The sequence below is a fragment of the Sceloporus undulatus genome, chromosome 4 (genome assembly GCF_019175285.1).
Source record: "Sceloporus undulatus isolate JIND9_A2432 ecotype Alabama chromosome 4, SceUnd_v1.1, whole genome shotgun sequence".
Lineage (NCBI taxonomy): Eukaryota > Metazoa > Chordata > Lepidosauria > Squamata > Phrynosomatidae > Sceloporus > Sceloporus undulatus.
In genome coordinates, this window is record NC_056525.1 from 197,408,422 (window position 1) to 197,424,851 (window position 16,430).

The 16,430-nt window shown below is 37.7% G+C and overlaps 1 protein-coding gene across 4 annotated transcripts in view; it reads right to left on the bottom strand.

Moving 5' to 3' along the window:
- The window catches only part of ST18 (ST18 C2H2C-type zinc finger transcription factor), a 193,764-nt gene that overhangs the window by 45,973 nt on the left and 131,361 nt on the right, over positions 1-16,430 (bottom strand). For all 4 annotated transcript variants that reach the window (XM_042465619.1, XM_042465617.1, XM_042465616.1 and 1 more), the window contains 3 exons: positions 16,044-16,148; positions 14,335-14,540; positions 10,664-10,875 (listed from right to left, as the gene is read on the bottom strand). In XM_042465619.1, coding sequence (XP_042321553.1) covers positions 10,664-10,875; positions 14,335-14,540; positions 16,044-16,148 — 523 coding nt within the window. The remainder of the gene's footprint in view (positions 1-10,663; positions 10,876-14,334; positions 14,541-16,043; positions 16,149-16,430) is intronic.

Sequence of the window (16,430 nt, forward strand, 5' to 3'; positions counted from 1 at the left end):
TAATACATATACACTTTTCTAGGTGGCACTTTCACTCTTAGATTTCCCCCCTAAGGACTGGAGAAGGGGAGGTCAAGAGAGTTAGGGCCAAGCCCTGGGATATGGGAAGCCATGTGGTTTGTTTGATTGTCTGATGGACAATTGGTGACTAAAATGATAATCCATGGCTAATGTGAACCGAGGCTTAGCATAGCATGTGAGTGCAGCTACACTCTTTCTGAATAGAGTCTTAATTAGGTTTTGTTTGTTTATACATGCATTCTAAAAGTTTTATATGATAAATATACTGACAAGCTGGATTGTGCTCAGAGAAGGATGACCAAGATGATAAAAGGTCTGGAAACCAAGCCTTATGAGGAATGACTGAGTGAGATGGGTATGCTTAGCTTGAAAAAGAAGACTGAAAGGTTATATGATAACTATCTAAATATCTGCAGGGATAGGGCCAGCTTGTTTTCTGCCATTCCAAAGGGATGTTTCAAGAGTACTTTAGGGGAAAAGCAGATGGTTAGCTTGGAGCGGCCGGAGCTGCTCTAGCGGCCCTGGTCACCCCTTGATCAGTGCACAACTGTGGTGACCTGATACTGTGGTCCTGAGGCCAGCTGCTGCCGCAGTCCCAAACAGAATGCTGACAAAGAGTGGACTTTCCCTGCTTCTTCATGTGCCAGATTTTCCCAGCCAGGTGCGCTTTCCGCACAACTTCCAGCCATTCTGTGGTCGACGTGCATCATCTGCACGCCCTGCCCCCAAAGCGACCAAAAGTTGCTCTTTCCTGCCTGTCTCTTTTGGGCCTTAGTTGTGCATGATGGTCTTTATGGTCCCTTCCAATTCTAAGATTATATTATTCTATCCCATACTTGCTATACCTGATATACTTGGCAATGGGAGCACCTGGCTTATTACAGAAATGACTTTGACTAAAAGTACAGCAATCAAAATGAAGATCGCATTTTCCTCAGCCTCTGCAAATATCTAAACAGCATCTAATCTTGATTTCAGACTTTACATACCATTTCAATTAACAGAAGTCTAGTCACATCAAACAGGAATAATGTTGACAGGATTGTTCCAAAAAACACAATGTCGTGTAGCTCATTCCAGCTTCAGGAATAATGCTATTTCTTTACAAGTATTTTTATATCACAAGCCAGAAAACCCAATGTCTTTGGGATACCTAGGCTACTGATGAGACTAGAAATATCAACGATCTCAGTTTCTTGTGAAAAGTTGAATCTATCAGGCCAATTGTGTGTACATGTGCAAGTCAGAAACCATTCTACATCCTTCAGTTGTATGATGAATGGCCCAATTTTAATCCCTCAGCTTAAAGAAAAATATGCTTTATTATATTTATGGGAAGTAAATACACTTCTAAAATGTTCATACTAAGATGCTCTGGTTATATCTTTCTGCCCCTTTTTAGTAAATAGTTTAATCTCCTGTGATAGTTTTAAGCCCTGAATTTGACAGTACAGCTTATCCTGGATAATAACTTAGTAACCACAACATCTTATGCCATCTGTATAATATCAAATACATTCTGTATCAGTATTAATAAACCTTACTTATATCTCATAGATATTAACTACATCACTGCCAGCTGAACTTTCCAGGGCCTAACTGAGTTGCCATGATTACCTTGTGTTTTTTTGGCTTCATGATTGATATCTAAGTACAGCCATGAAACAGAGCTACAAGTAATCAAGTTTAATGGTCATTGTAAAGTAAAATGCTAAATATTGTAGTTGCTGACATTTTTCATAATAAAAAACTTGGGTTAAGTCTGCCTGACCAGCATTCACATAAAATGCCAGACCTCTGTGACAGATGGCTTAGGAGAAGATGCCATGTGATAGAGACGCTGTAGTTTTATAGTGCAAAACCCATAAATAGTGCAGATTTTCTGTCACTGACAAAATACCAGCCACTCAGAAGGCACAGAAAACAGCAAACAAATTCCATAAAGCAGTCAAAGTCTTCTCAAATTAAATCACAGATCCAAACATGTCAGGAAGCACATCTGACAACTGGGAATCCAGCCTCATTTAGGCATGATATTTGATTGAAAGACAATTCATATTGGTTATTGTGAATATGAAGGTACTAGCTAAGACTTCTGGTGTACAAAAACTGGTGAAAAGAAAATAGACAAATTCTGTATTTATTTGTAACAGAGTACAGATGGTGTTTAAGTGAGCTCACAGATGCACAAGACAATCAGAGTCACAGAGAAATCACCTCTTGTAGTCATAGGAGATTGGATCCCTGTTTATTACACATTTGTAAAATTTAGCCCCATAAAAATATGTATAAATTTTGTTTCAGTCACAGCATCTGCCAAATGTCAAATGGAAAACTATTACACAATTCTAATTTTATTTTCTATTTTTTATCCTCATCAATAATTCTTTCAGTCTTACTGTTATGTTTAACTACTGAACTATCATAGAATCATAGAGTTGGAAAAGACCACAAGGGCCATCCAGACTAACCCCCTGCTGTGCAGGAACACACAATCAGAGCACTCTCAACAGATGGCCATCCAGCCTTTAAAAACCTCCAAAGTTAACTCTGAGACTGCCATACTCTGAAGCAGCATATCCCACTCCCAACCAGATCTTACTGTTGGAAGTTCTTCCTAATATTGTGGTGGAATCTCTTTTCCTGTAGTTTGAATCCATTACTCCATGTGCTAGTTTCAGGAGTAGCAGAAAACAAGCTTGCTCCATCTTCAATATGACATCCATTCAAATATTTAAACATGGCTATCATGTCACCCATTAACCTTCTCTTTCCCAGGCCAAACATACTATGATTCTATGATTCTATAAGTCACTCTTCATAGGGCATGGCATCCAGACCTTTCACCATTTTGGTTGCCCTCCTCTGGACATGATCCAACTTGTCAATATACCTCTTGAATTGTGGAAGCCCAAAGCTGGACACAGTATCCCAGGTAATGTCTGACCAAAGTAAAATGGCACTATTACTTCCCTTGATCTAAACACTTGACTCCTGTTGATGCAGCCTAAGATCATATTGGGTTTTTTAGATGCTGCATCACACTGTTGATTCATGATTAGCTTTTGGTCTGCTAAGACACCTAGATCCCTTTCACATGTAGTTATCAACTAGATGAGAAACAATTGTTAAAATGGTTATAAGTACTGCTTATTTTCATCCTGTCAAGGTAAAGAAGTGTTAGGTAGCTCTGGGTGATGATTTATGTTTTTGAGCAGAATAATAATAATAATAATAATAATAATAGTCTTTATTTATATCTTCCTGCCTCTCCCAATGGATCAAGGCGGGATCACAGCAGAATTAAAAGACAGTTATAGTATTCCAACATTAATTACCGCACAATTAAAACTACAGCTAAAAACATAAAATGTCAAATATAAAACATCAAACATCAAACATTATCAATTAGTCGTGGGGTCAGAAGCATGTGATACAGATATCCTGAGAAAGGACCCCTTCATACTGCAGGTGAAAGGTTGCATCTTTAACTGTTACCACAAAAAGAAACTCCATGTATACTGAAAGCCAATAATTCATGGGAAAGAAAGGAAATTTCAGCTCTGTCCTGTTAGCTAAGCAAAAAAATATTTATGTAGAGAAACATTCAGTTCTGCAATCTTCTCATTAATCTGAATTGTCATGATCTCAAAAGGGTTGTACTGCATCATTTTTTTAAATGTATAGATTATCTAGGGCAGTGGGTCTCAATCACCAGTCCCCAAGTGCAATTGGTCTAAAAATCTGATCATCCTGGTCACTGATCATGTGGTGGATGCTGTAGTTCAACACCATTTAAGGAATTCAAAACTGAGACTCGTTGATCTTCTAAGAGACAGACTAAATATTGCTTAAACCTTTCCATTTCCTCAGTCTCAGCAAAGAGCTGCCTACATTGCTAGTTGGAATGAGTGTACATCAACTAAAGAAAGAGAGAAAGTTTACTGCTCTAGATTTAACACATGACTTTCCTGCTGGATTAGATCAAGGCTCCACAATTGAAGCCATAAAAGTTTAGAAAGTTTACTTTTTGAGGGGACTACAATTCCCTAATCCCTCATGCTAGCAGGGTATTCTGGGACTAGTAGACCAAAAAGTAACTTTCTTATAAGATCTGGAAAATTAGTTTGGGGGTGGGGGTGGGGGTGGGGGATGAGCCACCTGGACATGTATATGCCTACAGATGCTCATTTTATCATTTTTACTGTAAAAAAAAAAGTGTTCCTACAACGAAATGCTGCTTATTCCCAAGGAATTGATTTAACTACCAAGGCAGCAGAAGCAAACTCTGTTTTATTCCTGTAGTCAGGATGGTGCTGCAATTTAAGTGAGTTTAAAATGCAAAATATACATGCTCAGAGGAATTAGTTTTATCACGGCTGACAGTATGTGTTTGTCTCTTTGTTTGTTCTACTGTAACATGCAGAAGCATTTACAAAGTATGCAATGGCTCAGGGGGTAGGGAAGTGAAGATTTTAGTTCTATGCTGCACAATTGGCATATAAATAGATAGAAACATAGGTCTGCTAAATTCAAGGACTAGAATTACTTAGTTGGACATGTGGGAAATCCACCAACATGATATGCAGGCAACACAGCATGCAGGCAACACGTCTTGGTCACTTCATCCTTCAAAACTGGCATTTTTGAGGATCAATTTAACTATCAGGCTTTCTAGCCCTTGCTGTGTTTGGTATGAATTTATTTAATTTATTTATAGCAAGGGTGAAGAGCCCCTTCCATGTTGATCAAATCTGGCCTTTCTGCCCTACAGGAGGCCCAGCAAGCTCCATCTCTAAATTTCTGCCCACTCACAGAAGGGAAAGTGGAAGGAACAAGCTACAACCTCAGGCAGCACTCCATGAGAACATGGCACAATAAGCTTCCTTTCTCTCTCCCCTTTCCCAATTGGGGAAGGAACAGGAGGTCCAAAGATAGCTCAAGACTTAACCAAGGTCTCAGGAGACAGTCCATCTGGTGTTGAAAGGGTTCCTTTGCCTGCTTCTCATTGCCCAACTGGGGCAAATGATCGATGTGACTCAGCCCGTACCTAGATAAATTTCTTCTCCATTCGCTGGCTTAATGCTTTTCCCTATTTAGAAAGAATCACATACAAAGTGTTCAGTGCCTCAGTTACCACAGGTAAAAGGAAAATAATAGATGGCATCAGGAAATATGTTTAAGGGAGAGAGGACCACATCCCTGACATCATGTTCTGGTGCTGTAGCAGACCAATGGATCTAAATCTATTAGGCCAATGTTTTTTTCAGAACAATCTCCTATTGCTCCATGTTCTGTGTCTTAAAACAACACATAAAAGAATAATTTGAGTATTAATTGTTCTGACTGTGCATCAGATATTTGGGTGAACAAATCTGGACTGGCCTAAAAGTTACTGTATACAATGCCAGAGCATAATAACTGCTGGTGAATAGCACTTTGTACCTGACTACCAGTTTCATTTTTCTTTTGCATCCAGAATTTTTTAAAAAAATATATATCTCAAGTTCTTTCTATCAACAATGGAGATGCCACATGGTCATAATAATGGCATCTCCATATGGATCAAATCTTGTCCCCAATGCCAGAAGACCTTAGGATGGCTATAAATATGTTTTCCACATGGAAACAATATGCAGAGCTGCATGGCCAATTTCTTGCATACAAAAGTTAAATAGGCCCCACAATGTCCCATTTTCCAGTGAAGAGGTGGGATATAAATTTCATAAATAAGTACATAATAATAGTGTTTCTTTGACAGCAACCCACACCATGGCTTTAACACATGAAATGCCTTATTCAATGCTATCACTACACCATTTGATCAGTTGGTCCTCAAAGCCCCTTTCAGCAAAGACTTAAAATACAATAAAAATCTTTAAAAACAAACAAACCCAGATTATATTACAACTACAGCTAGTAATATGGCTAATAAGCAGCAGACACTTGCTAAATTAAACATGATTAGGTTTCATAAAAGCTTATTAAAGTATTGAATAAGTGTTTTTGTTTTAAAAAAAACCTTGCTGTTTAAGTGATAGAAAAACATATACCCGAGAGATGTATCTGTGAGGGAATATAGAATATACTATACAAAGAAGGGCTTGGTCTGGATAGTGACTCATCCAAGACCTGAAGACCAAAAACTTGAGACAGGGACCTTAGTCAAAGATCTCAAGCACTGCACACATTGTTCAGAGAGCCATCTCTGAATAGCTCACTCCTACTTGCTATTCCTGGCGGAATTTTAAGTTTTTGTTGTTAAGAGAAGTCTCTGGCATTTAAAATATATTGCTCATCAAGAAGCAAATGGATCCCAGTATTCTGGCCACTGAGTCCAAAAACACTGGGACAAGTGGCAAGTATTTGACATTTTATAAAATCAAATTTTATTTCTTAGCATTAAACACTGCAGAAAAACATCAGACCTAATGTGCTGCCTTTACTTAAGTTCTAGTTGTTCTGCACTAAACACACACACATACATATACACACTGGCTCCATCACTTGAAATATTCTTTTGTTTCACTCATCAATTTCATGATTAAGAACAGGAAAAGAAATAAGAGGAATGATAGCTGCTTTTTTCCTAATTATTTTAATGCTGTTTATTTTTTCAGTTTGTTTTCTTTCAGGGCACAGTATGCATATAACATTTTGCTGAGGCATGTTTCAGGAAAACATACAAACATTAAATAGAATTCTTGGCAAAAGGAAACGAAAAGGATAAAGATAGAACACACAGCTTGTTTGTACCTCTTTGAGTGGCAGTGACATAAATCATTCTGTGAAAACAGGATAAATCTGTGATACGATACAGTATGATTAATATGGGAAATATATGGGGGTAAGAACTTGCATTAGAATAGAAACTATTAGCTCCTGAAACTTTTTAAACATTTGACTCCAAGGGAATTGGATGAAGAAGTGTCACTTCAACTATTGGTGCTTCTGACTGATTCTTCTCTATCTCTTCCAAATTTCTTTCAGTGAGTAGAAATCACCTGTCGGTTAACCTATGGTCATTTAATGCATCAACATAATAAAAAACAATCATGAAAATGTTTGCTGGAAAACTACTGTATTTCACATATGGTTATAGATAATGTAGCATATTTGCAATTGGATTTAATTTGGTTTCAATTATTCAGATTAATTTCAAGAGGCTTTTATAATGAAACATGACATATCAGCACCATGCAGCCTTTCTTAGATGTCGCTGTCTTTGTCGAATTGTAGTTTATTGTGGCACTAGAGCTGACAGAGAAGGCTAAATGTCTCACAAAACTACAGTTCCCAGAAGTACCTAGCACTGAGCCAGAGCAGTTACAATAATCTCAGATTGGATTATTTCTGCAGAGTGTTTTGGACCAAAGAGGCAATAGAATCATAAATCAAAATATGTTGTAGTCATATGGGATTAGCATTAGGTACAAGCCTCATCTGCTGGGAGGATGGGTGCAATTCCTCATTAATTTTGTTTTCAAAAAAAGCAATGAATAATTCTAGCAATGTTCTTACTACTGTGAGAAAGTCTTTAAAAACCATGCAGTTTTCAAAGCTTATTCACAATTTAGGATGTATTCTGGGGAACATTTGCACATGATTGTTTTGCACAGAATATATGATTTTCTGTACATAAAAGGTTGTTTCCTATGTGGAAAAGGCTACTTTCTATGAAAGCCAACCAAACTATCAAGAATATATTTAAGATGAAGAGACCAATGTCCTGTTACTAAAGAAATACACTAGACATAGAAGACTACATAAAGATAGTGATAGTTTTTTATTTGATCCATAGGGCAATGTTCTGTAAGCAGGTGAGAGCATCCTTCCATCCACCTAACCTAGTGGTTCTCAATGATCCCTTTGGGGGTCGAATGAACCTTTCACAGGTGTTGCCTAAGACCATAGGAAAACATATATTTCCAATGGTCTTAGGAACTGACACCATCAGTTGAGGGGTCACCACAACATGAGGAACTGTATTAAAGGGTGGTGGCATTAGGAAGGTTGAGAACCATTGATCTAAGCCATCCTCATCATGTAGATAATGGCACTGCTGTAAGATGGTGAGCAAAATGGAGAAAATCTAAAGAGAGGAAATGTAGCTCCAGAAAGGATCAATGTAAAAAAAAAAAAAGCAAGTACTTTTTAATTAATTAATGTTATTGTCAAACAGACAGTTCAACTGTTACTGTGAGTGATGTATCCATTTTGTGTTTTAATTTGAACTTTAAGGGAAATATTAAATATTAATATCTTGACTAAAACTCATAGCAGTCTCACTACCCATCCCTGTTGCAGCTGCTTCTACCAAAACTTTTCATTCTGAAGCAGCTTTGAAAGAAATGGAATTGCATACATTCATTTTTTTATTCATAGAAAATGTTCCCAATCCTTTTTGAAAAAATCCTTATCTTTGAAAATATTTATTTCTATCATATGATTTCATTTATATCCTGCCTTTCTCCAAAATGGAACTCAAAACAGATTACAATGTAAGCTTAAAAAATAGCTAAAAGGGTATGTTGTACAAAAGTTTTTTTTTTTTAAAATTAAATCATTAATCAATTTAAATCATATTTTTAAACACAAAGTCAAAAAGCAGAGGCAAAGGCAGAAAGCAAGGTTAAGGCAATTTCAAGTTCATCTTTCATATTATTTCAAATGAAATTATTGTACTTTTTGTGAAAAAGGATATTCAGAACATTTTTTTTAAAAAGGTGTAAATTAAACAATATGTAAATCAAACCAAAAGAAATAAAGTAGAAGAGTAAAAAAATACAGAAAAATCATCACATTGAATTAAAAAAAAATAAATGTATTGGATTCAGTTTATATTTTGAATATTGTAGTATAATTTGTTTTAGTTTAGGAACATGTATCTAGAGAATATGGCAGCGTATATTTTCCTGTTTAAATCCCCCATTTTAGAAAATGGATGATTATCCAAACCAAATAAAAAGAATATGTGTGATTTTGGCTGCTCCATCTCTTTCAGCTTTGCTTGCCTTCACTCTGGCCAGAAGCTAATTCTAATTCTTCTGTCAGATATTCTGAACCACTGGTTGTCATTGTGCCCTACTGGAAGTTTGGCAAAAATGATTGCTGGCAGAAGATGAGACTGCAAAGGCCATTTCTATTTTTATTTTATTTTTTAATTTCTGGATGCAACCAACCCACCAGTATATGCCCCAGATGCCACCATGAGGTGTAACGATTGCTGTATCCTCTTTGGCAAATGCAAAACAGATGTACAGTGGAGGAAAAAGAATCTTATGTATGGTCCCTTTATTACCTTTCTTTGGCAAGAAAGGTCTGTTTCTAAGGTCAGCCAAAGGTAGGGGAAGCAATTTAATAGAGCCTCTGGCATCAGCCTCCTTTTCAACACGAGGGGGGAAGAGATGCCTTTGCCATAACCCAGCACTAGAAGATGGCTCTGGCCAGTAACAGGAATAAAGCTGTGGACCCAAAGAAAATTGGCAACTAACCCTGAGCCCTAAAAAGGAGTTGTCTGGCTAGCAGGTCGATGAACGCAACACTATCCTCTTGGCTGGCTTCAAGAAGCAGACCCATCACAAAGAAAAATTCTTTCTCAAAAAAGGGCAGAAAATTCTATCTCACAAAACCTCAGCTAATTGAATAAATATGGATTTGTCATCAGGGATAGCAGTTAGTTATGTAGAACAGGAGCTCCAAAGAAGGAGTTTCTTTTTGGCCAGAATGAATGTTGCTTATAGGGCAACCACTGCATCTCTATAACAGGCATATGTCACAGAGAGCATATTCAAGTACAAAGGCAGTGTTTTGTGGATTGTTCTAGAACACTTTTCACAGACAATCCACCACCATGACTTTGTCCATCTATCTTTTCTACAAGACAGATTCAGTATCTTTGAATGAGGGTCTGTCGACACCATAGTCCAAATTCTATCAGTGCTCCTGGAGCAACAAATGACATGCAATGATATTCATAAGTCTTAGAACAACAAAGGGTCAAATCTACTGATTTGCAAGGCAGCATATTCAGGGTATTTTATATCCTAAGTCATAAAATTTTATAACACAAGGATATCTTTTGTGGCTCTTAATAAACACTGAAACTGGAAGACAATTGCAATGAAATACAAAAGTGTAAACAACAAGATATTCATGCAGTTTCTTTCCAGACTCTGTTTCTGAGATAACATGTATTATATTTATTTCTTAATATGAGTCAATTGAACTATAGTATTAACAAAAAAATGTGGGTATGTGACATAGTCTTCTCTATTTTATTTAATTCTACAGTAACTCATTTCACCATGAAAAGAGAAAAGTCTGATACAAAATTTTTACAATGTATTCACCCAAAACTGTGGATTTGGAATCTCCCTCTTTCATTCCGTAATTCTTCTTTGAAACCCATTACAGCAGCTGCCTACAACAGAGCTATTGCGTTTCTCCCCCCTCCTAAAACCATTCCTCTGTCTCTCTTCCAAAGAGCATCCAAAAAGGAGCTGCTACTTTTGAAATCCTCCTTCCTTTTGCTATTTGTGAAGGGGGAAGAGAGAAATCAAATGAAGAGACTAACATGAAAGACAGTTTATTTGCGCAGTTCAGTAGCTAGCACACCCTCCAGGTTCTTGGATTGGCCTACCTTGGCAGACAGACTCTGTGGTTTGTTGGAGAGGATCTCTGCTGCTTCCCTGCAGTGGGTGGAAAGGTTCAGGATTGCAGCAGCTGCTGCTATGTGGGTGTCTTCACTACATTGACCGTAGCCGTAAGAGTTGGCATGGCAAGGGCTCTGTGTGTGGGCGCTAGCACTAGGCAGCCGATTAGAAAATTTCCCTGGATTTGAAAAATGCTTTGCTGTTGAAGAGAGATTTGATTAGAAATAGATTGCATGCAACTATTCCCCAATTAGAAATGCTCTGATATTTTTTTTGTTTCTGATTTTTTAAAAACAAGAACAACAACCAGATTATCATTTCATGCTCTAAAAGAGGTAAAGAATAAATTAAATAATACCTTTACTTCAGTGGAAAGTCACACTGCTATTAAGAGCTTCAAGAAGTAATACATTTAATATTTCAGATGGTTTTGTGTTGATAATACTCTTGGAAACCCAAAGTGGCTGTATAAAAGTACAGGTGCCCCCATTTCTAGTAGAAGAGGAAAGTGTGAATTGTTCATTCAAGATGTACTTATTCCTTACGCTGGAAATTCTTTACTTTGCTTCCATCAATTTCAGTGATGTGTGAATCAAGAACAAACCAGAATTGGCTGAATGGTAGTTTAAGCACGAACAAAATTTTTATTAAGACAGCCCAAGGTACCAAGTTCTGCCATATTCAGTCATCATGACAAATATTTCACAGAGAGAAGGTCCATATATTGGCATATTTATTTATTAAAACATTTGTATCCTACCAGTCTTCCAATAATGGGACTCAAGGTAGGTGACAAGCTACATAAATAATCAATGGCTTATTCTAAATTTCTTTCAGTGATGCAGCAATGGTATTTTGCTGAAATCATGGGCAATCCCAAAAAATATCAGTACTGTTCAGCCCAGAGCGTGCATCTACACTGTAGTAATAATGCAGTTTGGCACTTTAACTGCCATGGCTCCATCATACTGATTCTTGGGGTGTCCGGGTTTATGAGTCACCAGCACTCTTTGTCAGAGAAGGCTATAGACCTTGTAAAATTACAAATTGTATGTTTCCATAGGATGGAGCTATAGTACTTAAAATGGTGTCAAAGATTATTTGTGTTTATTCTTCAGAGATTTAACACATTTTACAGGAATAGTTTTGTCCATTCTAGCAAATTTCAGTTATGGTTGTAAGTTTGTAGACTGCTTCAAATAGAATGATCCACAATGTGTCCACTGTGATGTGGAGCACATATGGAATTCTTTATGAACAATCTGAGACATAAGTGATTTTGGAAAGAACCTGGAGATAACTCGTTAAAAATAATTTGTTACCACTAATTTATTTTTTAACAACAAATTTAAACTAATATTTTAATCATTAAACACAATGGCATTAACTTTTGAATTACAATATGTCCGCTTTTTAAAATTTATCACTTTTGTCAGGATCTAGAGATGTTGGCCATTTTGGGCCATTTGTAAATGATTTTTCTTTTAAGTTAACAAGTCAATGACTAGCATTTTTATTAGCAATTAATGCAACAAATTAATTATATAAATCTTTCTTAACATTTAAATATTAATAAATTCATTTCCTTTAACAATACAGTGTTAATGTGTTAATGTTAATGTTTCCAGAATCTGTTTTTAGACGTATACTTTAATGACACTAAAAGCGGTTGCCCGACTCGGCGGGCTGACTGCTTTGCCGCTAGACGCAGTGAACGACTACAAGCCCCAGAGTGCTCTGGGGCTTGCCCCAGTTCCCTATTGGTGCGCGGGGCGAAAGGGAGGCCCTTCTGCCCTGCAACGGCCTATATAGGCCGTGCTGCCAGCCCCGGCCCTCAGTCGGCGCTTGGCTCCGGATGGTTAGGAGCCAAGCAGGAAGGGAGGAGGAGCTGAGCCGTCTCCCACCCACCCACTGCTTGGGTTTGGGTTTTTTGTCACAACTTTGGGGCGGCAGCATAGGCCAGGATCTGCACGGTGTGGTACCAGGGCTACGGAGCTCTGGTTTGGGAGTCAGTCGGGACCCAGGGGCGAATAGGGCAGCGTATGGCCATTGCGGGGGCCATAACGCGAGAGTGCCTCCCGGTGACTAGGGGCTTAGCGAATATGTGAACGCATGGCAGAGATGCAGTCATACGGTGTTCCTTAGCCCCTAGGTCATCCCAATGCCTGGTGGGTGCCAGGTTGTGGTTAATCAGACAAACGTGGGGTTGTTTGATTTCGCAGATCCTGACCTCATGCTTTGTGCCAACCCTACCAATGGTTTGCTTAATAAAGTTGTGGCCTTTCCTCCAGCACGGTCTCCTGTGGTTATTCGGCAGCATCATCTGAGGCAAACAGAAAATGTGCAGCTAAATGGGGTTCCATTTTCAGGCAAGGTTTCACCCCAACCTTATTTCAAGATATTGATCTGATTTTTCTATAGGCATAGGGTTCTGTATTACAAGGTGAGAGCAAGAGAATATTTGGGAGACTTTAGTTGAGTACTCCAATTTTAAATGATGCCTGCTTGTGCACCAGTTGTGGGCCTATAGTTGTTGTTGTTGTTAACTACCCTAAAGTTGGCCCAGACCCATGATAAACCTATGGATGAGACATGTCTGAGCCTCCCTATCTTCCACTGCTCTATTAGCAAATTCATGCCCGTGACCTAGGCACTAGCAAAATAATCAAAATAATATTCTTGGCCAAGTACCAGCATCAAGAACATGTGACGAAAAATAACATTTTCTCCACAAACTTAAGTATATGGAATGCTATCTGGGAACCTAATTAGCTTTTTAAAAATATAGATCATGAGCATAACAAAATCAAACCATTTAACAGTCAGGAGGGGATGTTGTCCATGGATATGTGTGCACTTATTTTCAATAGACATTATTACTCATTGGTCAAGATTCAACACAGATCTTACCATGGTAATTTGCCCAATGGTTGCACTACCTCACTCTGAATGTTGGCATTGCACAGACAACCACTATCTATCAACATAATTTCTTAATGTCCCATTCCACAATGGAGAATGTGCAATGGAAGTCAAATGGTAATGTAGCTATGGTGCAAGCTGTTACTGCATCAAGTGGTAAACTGAAGATACTGACAAATGCATACTGTCTGATAATGTACAATCACATGCATAAAGGCTACATTTGCAGACCTCTGCTTGCAACCATGAACTAAATATTAGCAAGGTTTAATGACTGAAAAAGTACAATAAGAGAACATATTTGAGTATGACATCAACAGAATTCCACCCATTATAAGGAAGAAATTTTCCTTTCAGGGTTTAAAAATATGGCATGTCCTCCATCCCATCTGTTGATATAATGCAACCTTCTAAAGGGAGGTAACACATAGAGGTGTTACAAACCAGTAGCCAGTCTTTAGATGAATTTAACTGAATGCACCTAAAATTATGTACTCATGTTTTATGTGTGTATAAGGACACACACATTCCAAACCTGTGCACCAGACTTTGTTATCTGCAGGCAGAGCAACAAATACATAGATTTTCATAATTCTCTTGACTAGACTTTTTTTTTAAATTATGGCATGTTTTGAAATGTTACAGACAAACTGGTTTAGCTATGCTATTGGCATTTATTACTTTCTAGATGCAATCTAAGACATAATTCAAAATAAAAACAAAGTCTCTCACTTACAGTCAAGGAATTGTGTAGGTTTTTGTCCTTGCATAGTTGGCACCATTGTGCGTTTGCCAAAGACTTGGGCATCAAAACTAGCATAGTCAAATGGTACTTTCCCACATTTCGCTTGCTCTCTTGTAAAGGTGGCTCTGGAGGAAGGGATTGGTTGGGCAGATCGGCAACTATACTGAGATAACTCAAACTGCTTCATCAAGTTTGTCCTGTAAAGAGAATGAAGAAAACAAAATAATGAGTATATTTTTTATCTGTTTCCTTACAGTGAAATCCCTGATATGGTAGCCTATGACTACAGACTAGCATGCCAGTCCCAGCAGTAGGAGAGGACGAAATAAAAGCTGACACAAATCAAATGTTTACTGTTTTCCTATTATGTTGTTGTTTTGTGCAGAAATAATTTTCGACTTATGGAACCTTAAGGTGCCATAAGTCTATCACAGGGTTTTCTAGGTCTGAAGGTGTATTACTCACCCAAGGTCACCAAGGGTTTTCATGTTCAACCAGGGGATTGAACACTGATCTCCAGTCATTCTCCAGTACTCAAACCACTACGCTACATGCCATATTTTTCTAAAAATTATGTTCTCTTATATGAAGACAAAGAAGCCCTGAGTAGGCAATATGTCATGTAGAGTGAATTTATGTAATCAGAACTGATTGTGTTTATCTAACTTTCTGTACAGAATCATATGCCTTTTTACTGAAACACTATACAAATCAACTAAATGTACAGGTGTCAAGTGGAAGTCCACAGCTATGCCCTTGCTATTTTAGTTTTAATATAAAATCCTAAGGCATCACCCCCCCCCCCCCCAAAAAAAGTTTGACAGCAGAAAGAAAAATAATCATGAAAGCCCTTTAGGTATATTGGTAACTGCTAAGTCCAAATTGTATGAGTTTTAAAAATGTGTTTTTGAAAAATTGTACTGTATTTTCATAAACAAATTAGCCAATACCATCAGCGCTGTTGACTTGTCATGGAATAAACCTTTCTAGTCTGTTGCAAATAAAGCTAATATCAGCTGTAGCAATTTTAGATTTATGACTAAAATGCTACTGAAGAGGTGTTACTAAAAACATTTATTTTAAAATATCAGCAATGCGATCCAAGTGCCACAATTTCTGAATGAACTAATCTTGACCAAGTACATATGGAAGCAGTATTTCTTAGGATCATTTCATACATGCATGCTTCTTAGTATTCGTGTTACTTATCAAAAACATTATTACATTCAGGTACACTTATGATATTCATGAGAAAATTCATATTGTGTTTTCTGTATGGCTTGACCTTATGACAAATTGTTCTAGATGGACATTCTGCTACAAAAGGAAATTGCTGGTTCCCACCCCATCTGCAGTGCTAATGTCATGCAAACTTGCATTTTGCAATCATGGAACATGATTCACAAACACATTTTTCTTCATTCATTCCCTGTAGGAAAAGAATCCTCACTCATACATCGACTTGAAGCAAAACCAAAAAGGTCACTTGTGCATAAATTAGTGATGCAGTCTTTTCACTTATACAGAGGCACCTGTGTCTTTCATAGAACATTGTGGAGTTGATTGCCTTAGATTTTGTAAAGTTCTGCCTGCACTATAGAATCAGAAGCTGGACATTTTAAGGTATTGTGGGCTACAATGTTAGTGACATGTACGTTTCACCCACATACCTGCACTATGACATGATGGGTGAGTCTTACCTGTGGACCTGATCATGGCATTGCCCCATTTTGGGAGATTCTTGCTGATTTTTTTCCTGAGACATTGCCATTTTTTCAGCTGCCGCAATGGGACAACCGGAAAGACTGTTGGAAAGAGATTTGCCATGTATGAGTATTACTTAGCTACCCATATTTCTTCTCCTCATGGAAGGAACATTTTAAATTTTCATTTTAGCTTTCTATTAAATGTTATTTAGCATACTGCCGTTTGTTTCCTTCACAGCTTCTGGAATGCCAGCTATATCTCTTTCTGCATAGCTATCTATATCTTGCTGGAGCACCCCCTACACTCTGCATAGTGATGATCCCTGGTTCATAGTGGTGAGAACCCATAGTATCAACCCCCCCCCCATTTCATACCATACA